This window comes from Centropristis striata, chromosome 15 (assembly GCF_030273125.1).
Source record: "Centropristis striata isolate RG_2023a ecotype Rhode Island chromosome 15, C.striata_1.0, whole genome shotgun sequence".
Taxonomy (NCBI): domain Eukaryota; kingdom Metazoa; phylum Chordata; class Actinopteri; order Perciformes; family Serranidae; genus Centropristis; species Centropristis striata.
The window spans coordinates 23,276,233-23,290,794 of NC_081531.1; the positions used below are offsets into that span (position 1 = coordinate 23,276,233).

Here is a 14,562-nt window from a genome sequence, read left to right on the forward strand (position 1 = left end):
GGACATTAATGAGCAGCACAGGGGCTCCACAAGGGACTGTTCTGGCTCCATTCCTGTTCACACTGTACATAGTGGACTTCAAATACAAATCCGAGTCCTGCCACATCCAGAAGTACTCGGACGACACTGCTATTGTGGCATGTATCAGGAATGGACAGGAATCTGAATATAGGGATCTGATAAAAGCCTTCAGTGACTGGAGTCACAAGAACTATCTCCTACTGAACACCTCAAAGACTAAGGAAATGATCAGAGATTTCCTCAGGTTCAAGCCCCCTCTTCTGCCAGTGAATACCCGTGGGGTGGACATGGAGGTGGTGCCAAGTTATAAGTATCTAGGTGTATACCTGGATAATACGTTGGACTGGTCCCTAAACTCTCTCTCTACAAAAAGGGGCAGAGCTGCCTCTTTTTCTTCTTGAAGCTCAGATCTCTGGACATCTGTAGTAAGATGCTGCAGATGTTTTATCAGTCTGTGGTGGTAGTGTGTTGTTTTATGCTGCAGTCTGCTGGGGAGGCAGCATCAGACACAGAGATGAAGGCAGTTGGACAGACTGGTCTAAAGAGCTGGTTCTGTGGTTGGAGCCAGGTTGGACACACTGGAGGAGGTGGTGGAGACATGACCTGTCAACATGTTCCAGGCCATCCTGAAATACCCGGATCATCCGATACACAAAACCTTTATGGACCTTCTCTCCTACAGCCATCAGGCTGTCTCATTCTAACAGAGATTCTACCAGAATAACTGAATTCACCCTTGGGGATGAATAAACTCATTTTGATTTGATTGATTGATTGAATTATAGACAGAAACGCTGACAGTTTGGCCCTCTAGTTAAGGTTGCAAGGTAACATCAGCTTGTGAGAGTTATGCTGGGCTTACACCAAATGATGTCCCCAGTCCCAGACTAAAAACGTAAAGTCATTAGTAAATCTAGGAGTTTTACTGGAGTCACGGCGCTCCCGTCATCTCCATGGTTAAGTTTAAGGTAGTAATCTGCTCTGTTTCATATCAGTCTTTTCCTATAGTGGAGCGGCTAAGTGATATAATCTTTCAGTTTATGATACAAGCGTGAAAATTGGCATGAATACTCTCCATGGGTCACTTGACAATTGTCCGAGACATTTAAAATTTTAAGATGGCGGCCATTTTTCAAGATGGCCGACACCTTCGTGGAGCAGTTAAGTGATATAATGGTTTATTTGGTGATACAAGCATACAAATTGGCATGAGCAGTCTCTGTTGGTCACTTGACAATAACCCACCCACAGTTACTTGAAATTCCAAGAAGGCGACCATTTTTCAAGATGGCCGACACCTTAGTGGAACAATTGAATGATATAATGGTTTATTCGGTGATACAAGCATAAAAATTGGCATGAGCAGTCTCCATGGGTCACTTAACAAGAAAATTGTCCGAGACATTTGAAATTGTAAGATGGCGGCCATTTTTCAAGATGGCCGACACCTTAGTGGCACAATTAAATTATATAATGGTTTATTTGGTGATACAAGCATAAAAATTGGCATGAGCAGTATCTGTGTGTCACTTCACAATAACCCACCCACAGTTACTTGAAATTCCAAGATGGCGGCCATTTTTCAAGATGGCCGACACCTTAGTGGAGCAATTGAATGATACAATGGTTTATTGGGTGATATACGCATAAAAACTGGCATGAGCAGTATCTGTGGGTCACTTGACAATAAGCCAGCCACAGCTACTTGAAATTTCAAAGCAGCAATTTTTTTTTTCAGGATGACTCCCGCCTGCCATGTGGACCTTTAAATTATGAATTTTCTCATAGAAATGTATTGGGTTCCTCAAGAGAGGTTGTTTGACTGTGCTTTGTCTGACTCCTTGCCCACGACCTGTCCACTTTGGTAAAACCTGACAGGAGTTCCCTCCCACCGGCGTAGCTCTCCAGGTTCACCGAGGTACTCCCTTACCATGAGGGCTTTTTTAAATACTTTTTTAAATTACTTTTTTTTATAACTAACTTACTACTGCCATTAAACATGCCATGTGGGGAAACACAGTTGTGGTGCTGAACAGACAGTGCTCCAAAATAATAATTGAGCAATGGTTAATACTGAATGGCAATAATGAGAGATCCAGAGGCAACAGCAGCTCTGGCTGACACGGAACCATGACAAACAGTATCTGAAACTATACTAGGGAACTAAACTGAAAATGTGAAAACAATGTTACAAAGTAAAAACTGAACATGTCACAGTAATAGGCTGGTGACAAAATAGAACATAATGTGCCGATGTGGCGAGGGGAAGCCGAGCCATAGGCCTACACTTGAAAACACAAAGGACAACAAAGAATAACACTGGCAAAAGAAACAAGCAAATAAGTTCTAGCAGGGGCAACTGAGTCTATATCTGTAGCACTTACACTTTCCAGTACAAGCCTTGGTGCACCTACATTTTGTCAACTCCCAACAACTCTCCGCAATAGGTGGAAGTGGAGTCCAGAAGACTTTCCACTCCTTGTCCTGCACTCCCATCCCCTCAGCTCGGCATTTGTGGATGTCTCTTCAATGCCTGTCCCCACACATATCCAGCCTCATAAGAAGTCTGGGATCTTCTTGACCTCTTGACATGGATATCTTTGGTATCTTTAGTGTCTTTAGCAGCAGTAGATGCTCTCTTTTGGGCCCTTTCCAGCTGTGTGTTGTTGAACATAAGTTTACAGCTTGAATTATATTTTGCTCTGTTTCTTGTCAATGTGCTTTCTATGCCATCACCTTCATCTAGTCAGGTTGGACTACGTAAGATAGGCAGAGCATTTATTTTATGAAATAATGGAACATTTCTTGGTGTCCTGCTGTTTGTTTTCTCAACTGTTATGATGGCTTCTGCAATGTCTGCAGCAAATTCAAAGGCAGAGGCCGAGGGTTTAGCCTTTTACCACCTTTTAATAAGCACTTTGATGTATGGGATACAACTAAGTTCATGCCTTAACCCTACACTAAGTCCGATCGTTCATCCAATGCCATTTTTACCCTGTACGATCTGTACACCACCCAGTTAACTAAAACTACTCAGAGAGTTGTCGTCTCTTCTTTGACTAACTTTACAATTGGCTGACATTGAACCCCAACAGCAGTCATATATCACCAGTGTGCCCTGGTAGTGCAGATACTCTTGTCTAATCTGTCTATGATCAACAAATCAACACAACTGTATTATGATGTGTTAAAACTTGTTTTCCAGAATAATCTAAAACCCAACACATTTCTATGACAAAATTGATCTTTTGAGGATCCAGGGGGCGGCCATCTTGAAAATAGAAATTTCAAGTGGCTGGGAGTGTTTTTTTTGTCAACCCAAGTAACTGTGGGTGGGTTATTGTAAAGTGACCCATGGAGACTGCTCATGCCATTTTTTATGCTTGTATCACCAAATAAACCATTATATAATTTAATTGATCCACTAAGGTGTCGGCCATCTTGAAAAATGGCCGCCATCTTGGAATTTCAAGTAACTGTGGGTGGGTTATTGTCAAGTGACCCACATATACTGCTCATGCCAATTTGTATGCTTGTATCACCAAATAAACCATTATATCATTCAATTGCTCCACTAAGGTGTCGGCCATCTTGAAAAATGGCCGCCATCTTGGAATTTCAAGTAACTGTGGGTGGGTTATTGTCAACTGACCAGCAGAGACTGCTCATGCCAATTTGTATGCTTGTATCACCAAATAAACCATTATATCACTTAACTGCTCCACGAAGGTGTCGGCCATCTTGAAAAATGGCCGCCATCTTGGAAATTCAAATAACTGTGGGTGGGTCATTGTCAAGTGACCAACAGAGACTGCTCATGCCAATTTTTATGCTTGTATCACCAAATAAACCATTATATCACTTAACTGCTCCACGAAGGTGTCGGCCATCTTGAAAAATGGCCGCCATCTTAAAATTTCAAATGTCTCGGACAATTTTCTTGTTAAGTGACCCATGGAGAGTGTTCATGCCAATTTTCACGCTTGTATCATAAACTGAAAGATTCTGGCAAAAATGAGCACTTAGCCGCTCCACTACTAGTCTTGGGTTTGGATCATAACAAACCTCTTTGATATTATCTCAAGTCTCAGTGACGTAACACAATCACCAACCAATAGATGAGTGGGGGAAAGGTCCCCGGTTCCAGACCGGCCAGTAATAATAAATAATAATGCCTCAATAAAAAATATAGTGATGTCATATATTTAGATTTCTGGGGCGATGTTTCTTAGTAAAGAGAACAGTAAGGAGACCCAGTTAAAATGTATCAATAAATATATAGCCTACATAAATAAGTACTAAATAATGGATGATTAATGTATGATTAACTAAATGAAGGTTGATGAATATAATTATTCAACTAAACACATTATAATTAAATAGGACATACATGCATATCATGAATTCATTTCTAAATGTTCCTTTCCTTTATTCTTCCTTAAATCTATTTTTACCGTAAAATAGTCAATTTTTCATGTGATAAAACCCTTTTTCAGCTTTGTGAGGGGGCATTTTGTGGCGTCTTCTCCAAGTCTGTACCGTATGTGATCAACTGGTAGATGCTGGGTCTCACCCTGCCCTACTCTGCCTATGATGCCTACCCTTACATTCTTACCCTAACGTTTACCAATCTCATTTGTCATGCTACCTTCGCTGGTTGGGATCTAGCATATACCTTTTCAAATAGGAAAGTTTCATGGGGATATCCATTAGTTAAACCTGTTAAGTAGCACTAACATATACCAGACTTCCCAGTGTCATAAAAATAGATACCCAAAATTCCCTCCAATTAGCACTTTGTACAGTGGCCTGCAAAAATATTCATACCCCTTGGATGTTTTAAACATGTCCCATACTGCCTCCATTTCTTAATGATGGTTTAACTCTGTGGGCTGTCCAGTGAGCTGGACATTTCTTTGTACAGGGTTCGTACACTTTAGCAGTTGTCAAATTCAAGCATTTTTCAAGGACTTTCAAGCTCAATTTTCAAGCTTTTCCAGTATCTTACACCTGTTGTAAATTACATGTTTTAGATGAGTACTTACATACTAAAAGGGGGAGATTTCACTAAACCATACCAACAGCGATGGTATTACTCTTTTAGGAGGAACAGTCTTCATTTCAGATAGGCTACTCATTATTTTTACATTGAACATGCGATTATCTATAGTCTATAGACGGATATAGTCAGATTGCAAGAGAAATACAGTAAGGATTTCAAGCATTTACAAGCACTTTATCCAAAATCCAAGCACTTTTTAAATCTTGAAAATACAACATTTAAATTCAAGCATTTTCAAGGATTTCAAGCATCCGTACAGACCCTGTTTGTAGCCATCTTCTGACTTTTACTTTTCAATGATCTTCTCTCTGACTTGCTAGGAGTGTTCTTTTGTCTTCATGTTGCAGTTGTAGCAGGAATAGTGATGAACCAGAGACTGGACCTCCCAGACACACATGTTTTTATACTATGATCACTTGACACACATCAACTGGACTCAGGTGATATCCATTTACTAACTGTGACTCTGCTGCATCAACTAGCTGGAACTCTGTTGAATCAGGTCAGTTACTTTGAAGGGTATGAATACTTATGCAATCATTTATTTTACCTTATATATTTTAAATTAATTGATAATATTTTGTAAAAATCTGTTTTCACTTTGATATTAAAGAGGGGTTTTTTTTTGCAATTCTTTTTAAAAATGCCAAATTATATCGACCATGATTTCAAGTGTAAAAGCAACAGAAGGGTGAAACATCCAAGGGGGGTGAATACTTTTGCAAGCCACTGTATATATAAACATTACATTCGCTAAAACTTGTAGCACAAAAAGCAACTGTCTTATTGTAAGTAATCAACTTGGGAAGATTCATTGTCATAGCTAAAATTGTTACACTACTCACCTGTTGTAACTACACTTCCAGGAAAAAAAGCTATCACGTCACATCATTTAATCTTCCGTCTCACAGCATGTGTCTCCAGCAGCATTTCTCCCTGAGCCACTCGTCTTACCTCATCTTTGTTCTGGTCCAGTTCATTGCCTGTTTGCACAGAGACGGTCACACTGGAGGAGTTTCCAGGGCACGAAGTTCCGTCTGACAGCTTTCCATCCATGATCACATCAATGCCTTTGGGTGCAAGGTCCCCTTCCATCTCCACCACAATGCCATGCCTCTTGTCGGCACGGTAACGCTTGTGCATGTATTTGTAGAAGAGCAGGCGACGGTCAGCGATCCAAGCCAAGATCACACACACCGGAAAATAAAGCAGCGTCACTACGGCCTCCCACACCTGGCAATACAGACAATATAATCAGTACATCATTTACACACTTGATGTATTAGAAATACATGTATATATGTTGGAAACACACCTCTACAATCCCAGGTGAGATGACAGCCAGTATGAGGTAGAGCCAAATGTAGGCAAAAATACTCCAAAAAGCTGTGATGAAAAACACTCGCAGGTGTTTGATCTTGCGAGACTCTCCGTGAGGGATCACCCACACACACAGACCAATTATCACAAACATATTGAAGGCAGCGCTGCCCACTATGGTGCTAGGGCCCAGCTCTCCTGCATGAAAGTTGTGACCACACACCTGTCAACATTTAAGGGACACAAGAGACAAAATCAAAAACTTTTTTAATGCTAACTTGAACAGAATTTAAGACCCAAAAGAACAAAAAACTATGAGAAAAGGCCTGCTTTTCAGTGGGAATGAAATGTGAGAGTCAAAATAGAGATGATGATTTATAGGCTGAAATAAATGTCTTTTTTTTTGAAGGGGTACAAACCATGGTTATTATAGTTAACGAAAACTAACAAAATAACGAAAACTAGAATTGAAAAAACATTTTTTGTTAACTGAAATAAAAATAAAAACAAGATTTAAAAAAAACAAAAACAATAACTAACTGAAACTTTATTGTGTGGTTACTAAACTAACTAAAACATATAATGTCCTTCGTTTTCGTCTTTGTCAACTTTTCTCATACGTAAACCTTTTTGGTTGATATGAAATCTATTTTATCTATCTGGTTTTATGACTTAATAACCTTATTGGTAGATGGATCAGACAAAGGAAATAAAGGAAATATTTATTGTGACTTTTTTGAATCTCGCACCCAACAAATACCCATTACAAAAAAACTAAAACTAAACTAAAACTAACATTTCCCAAAAAATAAAAACGAATTTTAACTAGCAAACTCACTCTAAAAACTAATAAAAACGAACTGAATTTGAAAACAAAAAATCACAACGAAATTAAAACTAAAACTAATGAAAACTATTATAACCTTGGTACAAACAGGACAGTCTCAGAGGAAGACAAGTGTTTTTTGTATGACAGTATATTGTGCATTGTGTACCTCAATAACAGAGAGCAGGATCTCAGGCGCTGAGGAGCCCAGGGCCATCAGGGTGAGGTTGGACACTGTCTCATTCCAGATTCTCACTGTTGTTGTTGTCGTTTCCCCGTTGGGTTTAGTGATGGTCACCTCTTTCTCCTTCAAAAACAGTTTGGAAACAAGTTAAAGATGCTGTTCCCACTGTACTCATATACACAAGAATAAAGGATTTTGTTTACATCAGATTCCTACCATCTGAATGCCGCAGAAGAAATGAATACTTATCAGACCAGGCAACATTATTTTTTATCTTCTATTGTCCAATTCAGGCAAGCCTGTGCCAACTGTAGCCTCAGTTTTCCAGCTTCGCTGCACTGGCCTCCGGTTGCTTTTAGAATAGATTTTTTTAAAAACTTGTTTTTAGAGCTCTTAATGGCCTAGCCCCCCAGGATTTGACCGAGCTCCTTCAAATCCACGCCCCTGCCAGAATCCTCCAATCAGCTGCTACTGGCCACCCCTAAAACCAGACTCAAAACCAAAGGGGACCTAAAACTAGACTCAAAACCAAAGGGGACCTAAAGCTAGACTCAAAACCAAAGGGGACCTAAAACTAGACTCAAAACCAAAGGGGACCTAAAACTAGACTCAAAACCAAAGGGGACCATGTCTTTGTGGCTCTGGAATAACTTGCCCTGGCACATCCCATCTGCACAATCTTTAGAGGTTTTTAAATCCTCCCTAAAAACACACTTTTTCTCCCTGGGTTTTAATCAAGTTTAAATGGACATCTGGCAAAAAAAGTATTCAAATTTTAATTTATTTTATTCTATTTTATTTTTTGTTATATTGTTGCATAGTGTTTATGTATTTTAGTTTTTTAGTTTTTACCTTATTTCCTGCAACTGTGATATCTGTATAGCACTTTGGTCAACCCCGGTTGTTTTAAATGTGCTTTATTAATAAAGTTTGAGTTGAGTTGGATTGAGTTTCCTGTTCTGTTCCTTTTGCACTCAGTAAGTCTTGTGCTGATGTAGCCCATCTGCTTCAAGGTTCCACATCTGCCTACCTCGGCTGTAACAAGTTACTGTTTCTATCAGCTTTAACCAGTCTAGCAGTTGTCCTCTGAGCTCTGCCATCAACAAGGTCCAGAGAACTCCTGCTCACTGAATGTTTTCTCACTTTTGGACGATTCTCTGTAAACCCTGAAAATCTCAGTAGATCAGCAGTTTATGAAATACTCAAACCAGCCCGTCTGGTCTCCTATGCGATAGGCCCAAATGCAATGAGTTGCTGCCACATGAGACGAGACACGATATTGGGTTCACAAGAACGAGACGAGATTTTAAGAAAACTACTATGACACAATATATGACTGCACCAACAGACTTTTATTTAACTGAGTTGCACATGCATTTTGAAATGTTTTATTATAACTCTTTACATGCATGATGTAAGCATGACCTTTTAATAAACTTCTTCTTCCACAAATTGAAACTAAAACTAAATTTATAAAAGTTAAAATAAGATCAATAAAAAAATAAACCAGAGGGATTTATGAGACTCCGGAGGTGACGTATGGTTTTCTATTGTCGCGTAATTGTTAAGCGACAGTTTCGACCGTGATCCGTGATCACATACACGACGGATTAAACACGGGAGAACCAACTGTGGCCGCCGGTGCTAACTGCACAACACCAGCATCAAAACAAAGCAGCATGGCTAATTATCATAAACATAGTGATCTTGAATTAACCGGCATCAAGTGTCTGGTGCTTGTTGTAAACAAACAGAGATCCTAAGTGAACACCTCCTGCAGCAGCAGCACATACACACTGTACTGCTACAGAGCTAACTGTTAGCCTGTTAGCAATTTGCAGACTCCGGCTCTGCAGCTGGGAGAGACTGGTGCAGGAGGACTGTGCTACTCTTTTTAACGAGCCGCCGGCTCCTGTGACGTCATCCTGGCTGCTTGCTGCTTCCCCTCCTTCTCCTTCTCTTCTTCTTTTCCTTTTACTGCCTTCACAGGTCACAAATAGAAGTTTGGAGAGCTCTCAAATCTCGTGAGACAGATTTTTAACGCGACGAGAACTATCGTCGACTTTAATCAAGCGAGATCTCGTGGCACAAGATCTCGTCACACCCAGGGGCGCAGATAGGATTTTGAAACTGGGGGGGACGAAGTTTTCATACCATCCTTTCTGGAATGACAGAGTACGGTCCTTCATCACTTGCTTTTTCACAAATTTAGGGTCAGGTTGATTTGGTTTTGTATATGTAATTATGTCAACCTCCTCTCCCTTTCCTCCATCTGCCTCTGGCCTTGCCATCTCGTCTCCTGTACATCCTTCTTCTGACCCTCCCTCTCTCTCACCTTCTTCTGTCCCTCCCTCTTCTCCCTCTCTTCCTTCTGCCTCTTCCAGCTGTAGGCCTAATGCACTACTACTGCTGCTTCCCTCCAGTGGATCGCTTTCAGTTTCATCTCTCTTACTGCTATCTTCAAGGACTACCTGCAGGCCAGGACCATGATAACATTTTAATATACTATAAACATTATAACTGGTTTAAAGCATTAGCACCATTAACAGTAACTTAACGTGGACATACAAGCTACCACAGAGGCTACCAGTCCCAGACGGGATATCTCTACAAGAGATTGTAAGATTCTATAGAGATATGCCAACATGTTGTGTTGCTATGGGGGCCAAACTTCCTGTCTGTATAAATGAGTGTGTCAACCAGCATCATAGTAGAAACATTTTATTTTCAAAAGCTTCAAAATAATAAAATATATGTAATTTTGTGTAGTCATTTTTGTCTACATGGTTAGTAATGCCTACAAAGATCGATTCTGGACTCAAAATAATTTACTGTGTCTGGCAAGATAACAAGCCAACAGGCTCACTCATTCAAATTCAATGGATGTTCAATATAGGCTATACTAAACGCCAACACTGATTTACCTTAAATTGAATACATTGCGCCAGTCTAAATGATTTTATATTAACCACGTCCAGTTCAGGTAATATCAGTCACGATATCTGACTGAGTGTTAGTAATTAAAATTACTGTTCATAGTAAATTGATCACATAGCGCCACTGCAGTGGCATTTGTCTAGCTCTAAAGTTCGTTTTTCTCATGATTCAACCTGTAACAACTTACATGCACCATTAGGCTTGGCATTGGTATAATCACAGATTCAAATAGGCCTACTGTTAGGGTTGCCACCTTTCAGAAATGAAAATAAGGGACGCCCACCACGGCTCCTCGGGACCATGACCAAACATCCAAACAGTTAAACCACACTAATTTATGTAATGATCACTGAACACTGTATTCCTCACAAATATAAACATTTTGACAAAGAATACACAGAAAGCTCTACAAACATTTTTAATTTTTTATGTATATATAGAATAAACGTTTTCTCTTAACAAATGTATTTATTTATTTATTTATTTATTAACTATGGACCATGTACTGTGGCTGTTTGGGTTGCGTTCAGTTAAGTTGTGCTGAAGTGTATGGGTGATGTCTAGGGAGTGGCATAATCAGAGGCTGTGAAGCCTGTCAGTCATGGCAGTTGCCATGGCAATGCTGGGCGCGAAGTAGCCAGCTGGGATTGGCGGAGGGCCTGTGGGGGTGTGTCCTGGGGAGTTGTATGTGTATGGAGTGAGACGTGACAGAGCTAATGTTGATGCTATATGCCGGTTTGATTGTGTGTTTTATTGTTTTGCCGTTGGTTACGGCCCACAGTAGCCTGCGTTCAAGCTGAAGAATAAAGTTGCAATTGCCGATTTAATTGATAATAAATAAATGCATGAAGGTAGATTCCCCCTTCCCCAATTGGCACCTCTCTTCACGCTATTCTCACTGACCGTCTCTACTCTTTTTTTCTTCCACGGCGACATTACTCTGAACAGACAGCCAAAAAAATGCAAAGTGATATGATACTGTAATGCACAGTTTACTTACAGTTGATGCTTTTTGAAAAAAGGATGCAATTGTTTTCTGCTTTTTTGGTTTGGATGGCCTCATCATGCGTGTGTCGTTGGTTGTGGGATCCTGAACTAGGGGCTGTCCCACTGATGCCTGTCATACGCGCTCTGGGTAACCATGGAAACCAGGCTCGAGACGTAAACGCCAGAGAGACCGGGTAACTTTTAGATTAGAATCTCTGACGACGCAGGCAGCCTGCCCAGCTCAACAAAATGATTGTCCGTCTTTGATCTGACTGTTTTATGTGAGTTGTTGCAAAGCAGTAAATTAGAACTAGTCTTTTGAATAAAAGTGAGGGGGACGGATTGAGGGTCATTCGAATCTGTGTACGTCAGAACCCCCCTGACGTACACACTATCTGCGCCCTTGGTCACACCCCCATTGATTAGATAAGACTGTTTTAATGAGGAGTTTAACAGGTGTACCTATTGAAATACTTACTATGGTACTGAGATAATCTAATGCTGTGACTTGTAAACCAGCTTTTATGAGAGCTTGTTGTAACATTCCCACTCTGCTCTTACTGGAGCCTACGTTGCCTGTTATACTTAGCTGGTTTGCCATTCTAATATTTGTCGATAATGCATTCAGTTGCGTGTGTGCATGCTTGAGTGAGTGACTGTCTGTCTGTCAGTCTGTATTTCAGCCTCTATGTCCGTAGCAAGTCTTTCATACTACTGAGATGCACCAGTGTGAACAACGCTGCCATCAATGTTACTTTCCATCATCAACCTTGGCCAAAATAAACATTAATGCTGCTTTGTACCTGTTGTAGTAGTAGGTGCGTTTCCATTAGTACTTTTCCCTCTAGTGAGCCACTATGGGTGTGGCTTGGGGGAGAGAATCCGCCAAGATCCGCCCAACTTCACCGGTTAACGGCTCAGGTAGCGTCTCAGAAAGTACCTGCCTAGGGTAGGTGAGCCAATGTTGAGCCGCTACTAACTCATTGACGTTGATTGGATCAGTTATGACGTGAGTAGAACTCGACACAACCACAACATAACAGCGCCATTTTTAAAAGAAATAAGCAGAGCAGACTGAGACTAGAGAGTCGAGAACAAGAAACGGAAAGGCAGCATGTCGTCGGTCTGTTGTCAGCGTTGTGTCACTGACGTCCCGGTTAAAATTGTCGCTGAAAAATCACGGAAATGTCGCAGAACTATTTACATATGAACGCCGTTGGTTAGCCGCTACTAAAGTACCTGTATGGGAACAGAGACCGAGGGGAACTAACTAGTGGGCGGAGCCAAAACACTCAGCCACTTTACAAAAAGCACAATTAATTGAATTTTAATCGTGATCACGATTTTGTCCGCCACAATTAAATTAACCTGATTGTCAGCGATAATGCAATGTTGCCAACTTAGCAACTTTGTTGCTATATTTAGAGAAATTTCAGACCCCCTTAGCGACTGTTTTTCAAAAAAGCGACTGGAGACAAATCCAGCGACTTTTTCTGGTGTTATTGGAGACTTTAGGAGACTCCTTCTTACTCTTCTTAATGAGCCCGGTGGCTTGTTAAGAAGAGTAAGAACAAGTCGAAGCGGCACAGTCCTCCTGCAGCAGTCTCACCCAGCTGCAGAGCTGGAGGGGATGTTAACCCTAACAGTTAGCTCTATAGCAGTACAGTGTGTATGTGCTGCTGCTGCAGGAGGTGTTCACGAAGCGATCTCTGATTGTTTGTAGCACTCACCGGACACTGTTCCTATTGTTTGTTTAAAAATAGTGCAATAAAAATAATGGTGATTATCATTTTGGCCATAATGGTGCAGCGATATTGAAGTGGAATAGTGAGAACCTCAAACACTGTCATGCCTGGATTAATATTATCATCACGTTTCTGGAGTTGCACACAGCTCTGTGCTTTCAAATTAGGGCTGCAAATCAATATCGGTAAAGGGACATTTGCATAATTATGTCTTATTCTGATAACAAAATTACACCTGATAAATTATTAGCCAATAATATGAATGACTGTACACAATTATGAAGTTGAACAGTACCTGAGAGGTGATGACTTCTATGGATGCCATGAAGCGATCTGCGATGATGGACACACCCATGAAGATGTACATGAGACACAGGAAGTAGACAATGGCCCTCCCTGCCTGCTCCCCCAGCGGAGGGTTGAGTGGCATCCACACTGGCAGCAGGATTCCAGGTCTACACACCACAATGCCAGGACATGTCCGCTTGCCAGAGCCTGTAGTGTTACCAGAGGGCTGAGGCTGCTCAGGGGCTGATGCTCGCTCCACAACCTGGGGCCTGATGGAGGCGCAGGGCTGGGCCAGGAGGAGGAAGGAGAGGAGGAGGAAGAGGAGTGGGGAAAGGTGAACTGGGAGGGGTCCCATTATATCCCTGAGTTAGGAGGGGCCTGGGGGGGTCACCAGGGGAGAAGCTGGGTCAGAGGACTCTCCTGGGGGAACAGAGGAAGATACCGTGAGATAAAATGCGGTGTAACAGATTTACAGTACGAGTAGTTGAACTTTCTGTTAAAGTGAAATAATCTTTTTAATGGTAGTCTTACTGTCTTTGGATGCAGATTTGTGGTGATATGTGTGAACTATCCAGATAGTTCCTGAGGTAAAGCTTTGCATTTGTTGAGCTGTTATTAACATGTTTAACTGTGATTGGCACAGTTGGGTGATTGTCATGAAGCCAGTCTAAGTTCTGTCTGTGAAGATTATAAGGATATACTTTATTAAACTAAATATATTTCACTTTTATATGAATGAACAATATAGCCATGATGAGGCACAATTCATTGTTTTGTGATAAAATAATATTATCTATATTTTTGAACATATTTTTGACTCACAAATTCATTACTTTAATTCATTACTTTTCATTACCCACACTTATATACAATAAATATTTAATAAACTTTACAAAAAATAAATCTAAATTTGTTTAAAAATTTATAATTTAACAGAATATAATCAAACATAATGGTTTTTAACAATGTATAAATAACAAAATCTGTATGAAAATTCATGAGAAAAAATGGTTAAATTAAATTAAAATGGTTATAAAATGAATTAAAATATGTGTATGTGTATATTTTAATAAAATACATTTTGGTGATACCAGCTACCCTTGAGCATATTTAAGTGCTTGCCAAGGAAAAAAAAACCTTCCATTGTTTTTTTTTTAATTAAAAATGTGTTACGGTAATGAATTTTGCTCAC

At 40.4% G+C, this 14,562-nt stretch overlaps 1 protein-coding gene across 1 annotated transcript in view; it reads right to left on the bottom strand.

The window, feature by feature from the left end:
• LOC131986860 (sodium/calcium exchanger 2-like) overlaps nt 1-13,725 on the bottom strand; it is a 38,026-nt gene extending 24,301 nt beyond the window's left edge. Inside the window, exons 1-4 of the mRNA XM_059351996.1 lie at nt 13,378-13,725; nt 7,399-7,536; nt 6,399-6,626; nt 6,038-6,316 (exon numbers count right to left, since the gene is read on the bottom strand). Of these exons, the coding sequence (XP_059207979.1) occupies nt 6,038-6,316; nt 6,399-6,626; nt 7,399-7,536; nt 13,378-13,725 (993 nt within the window). The remainder of the gene's footprint in view (nt 1-6,037; nt 6,317-6,398; nt 6,627-7,398; nt 7,537-13,377) is intronic.
• Nucleotides 13,726-14,562: the final 837 nt, after the last annotated feature.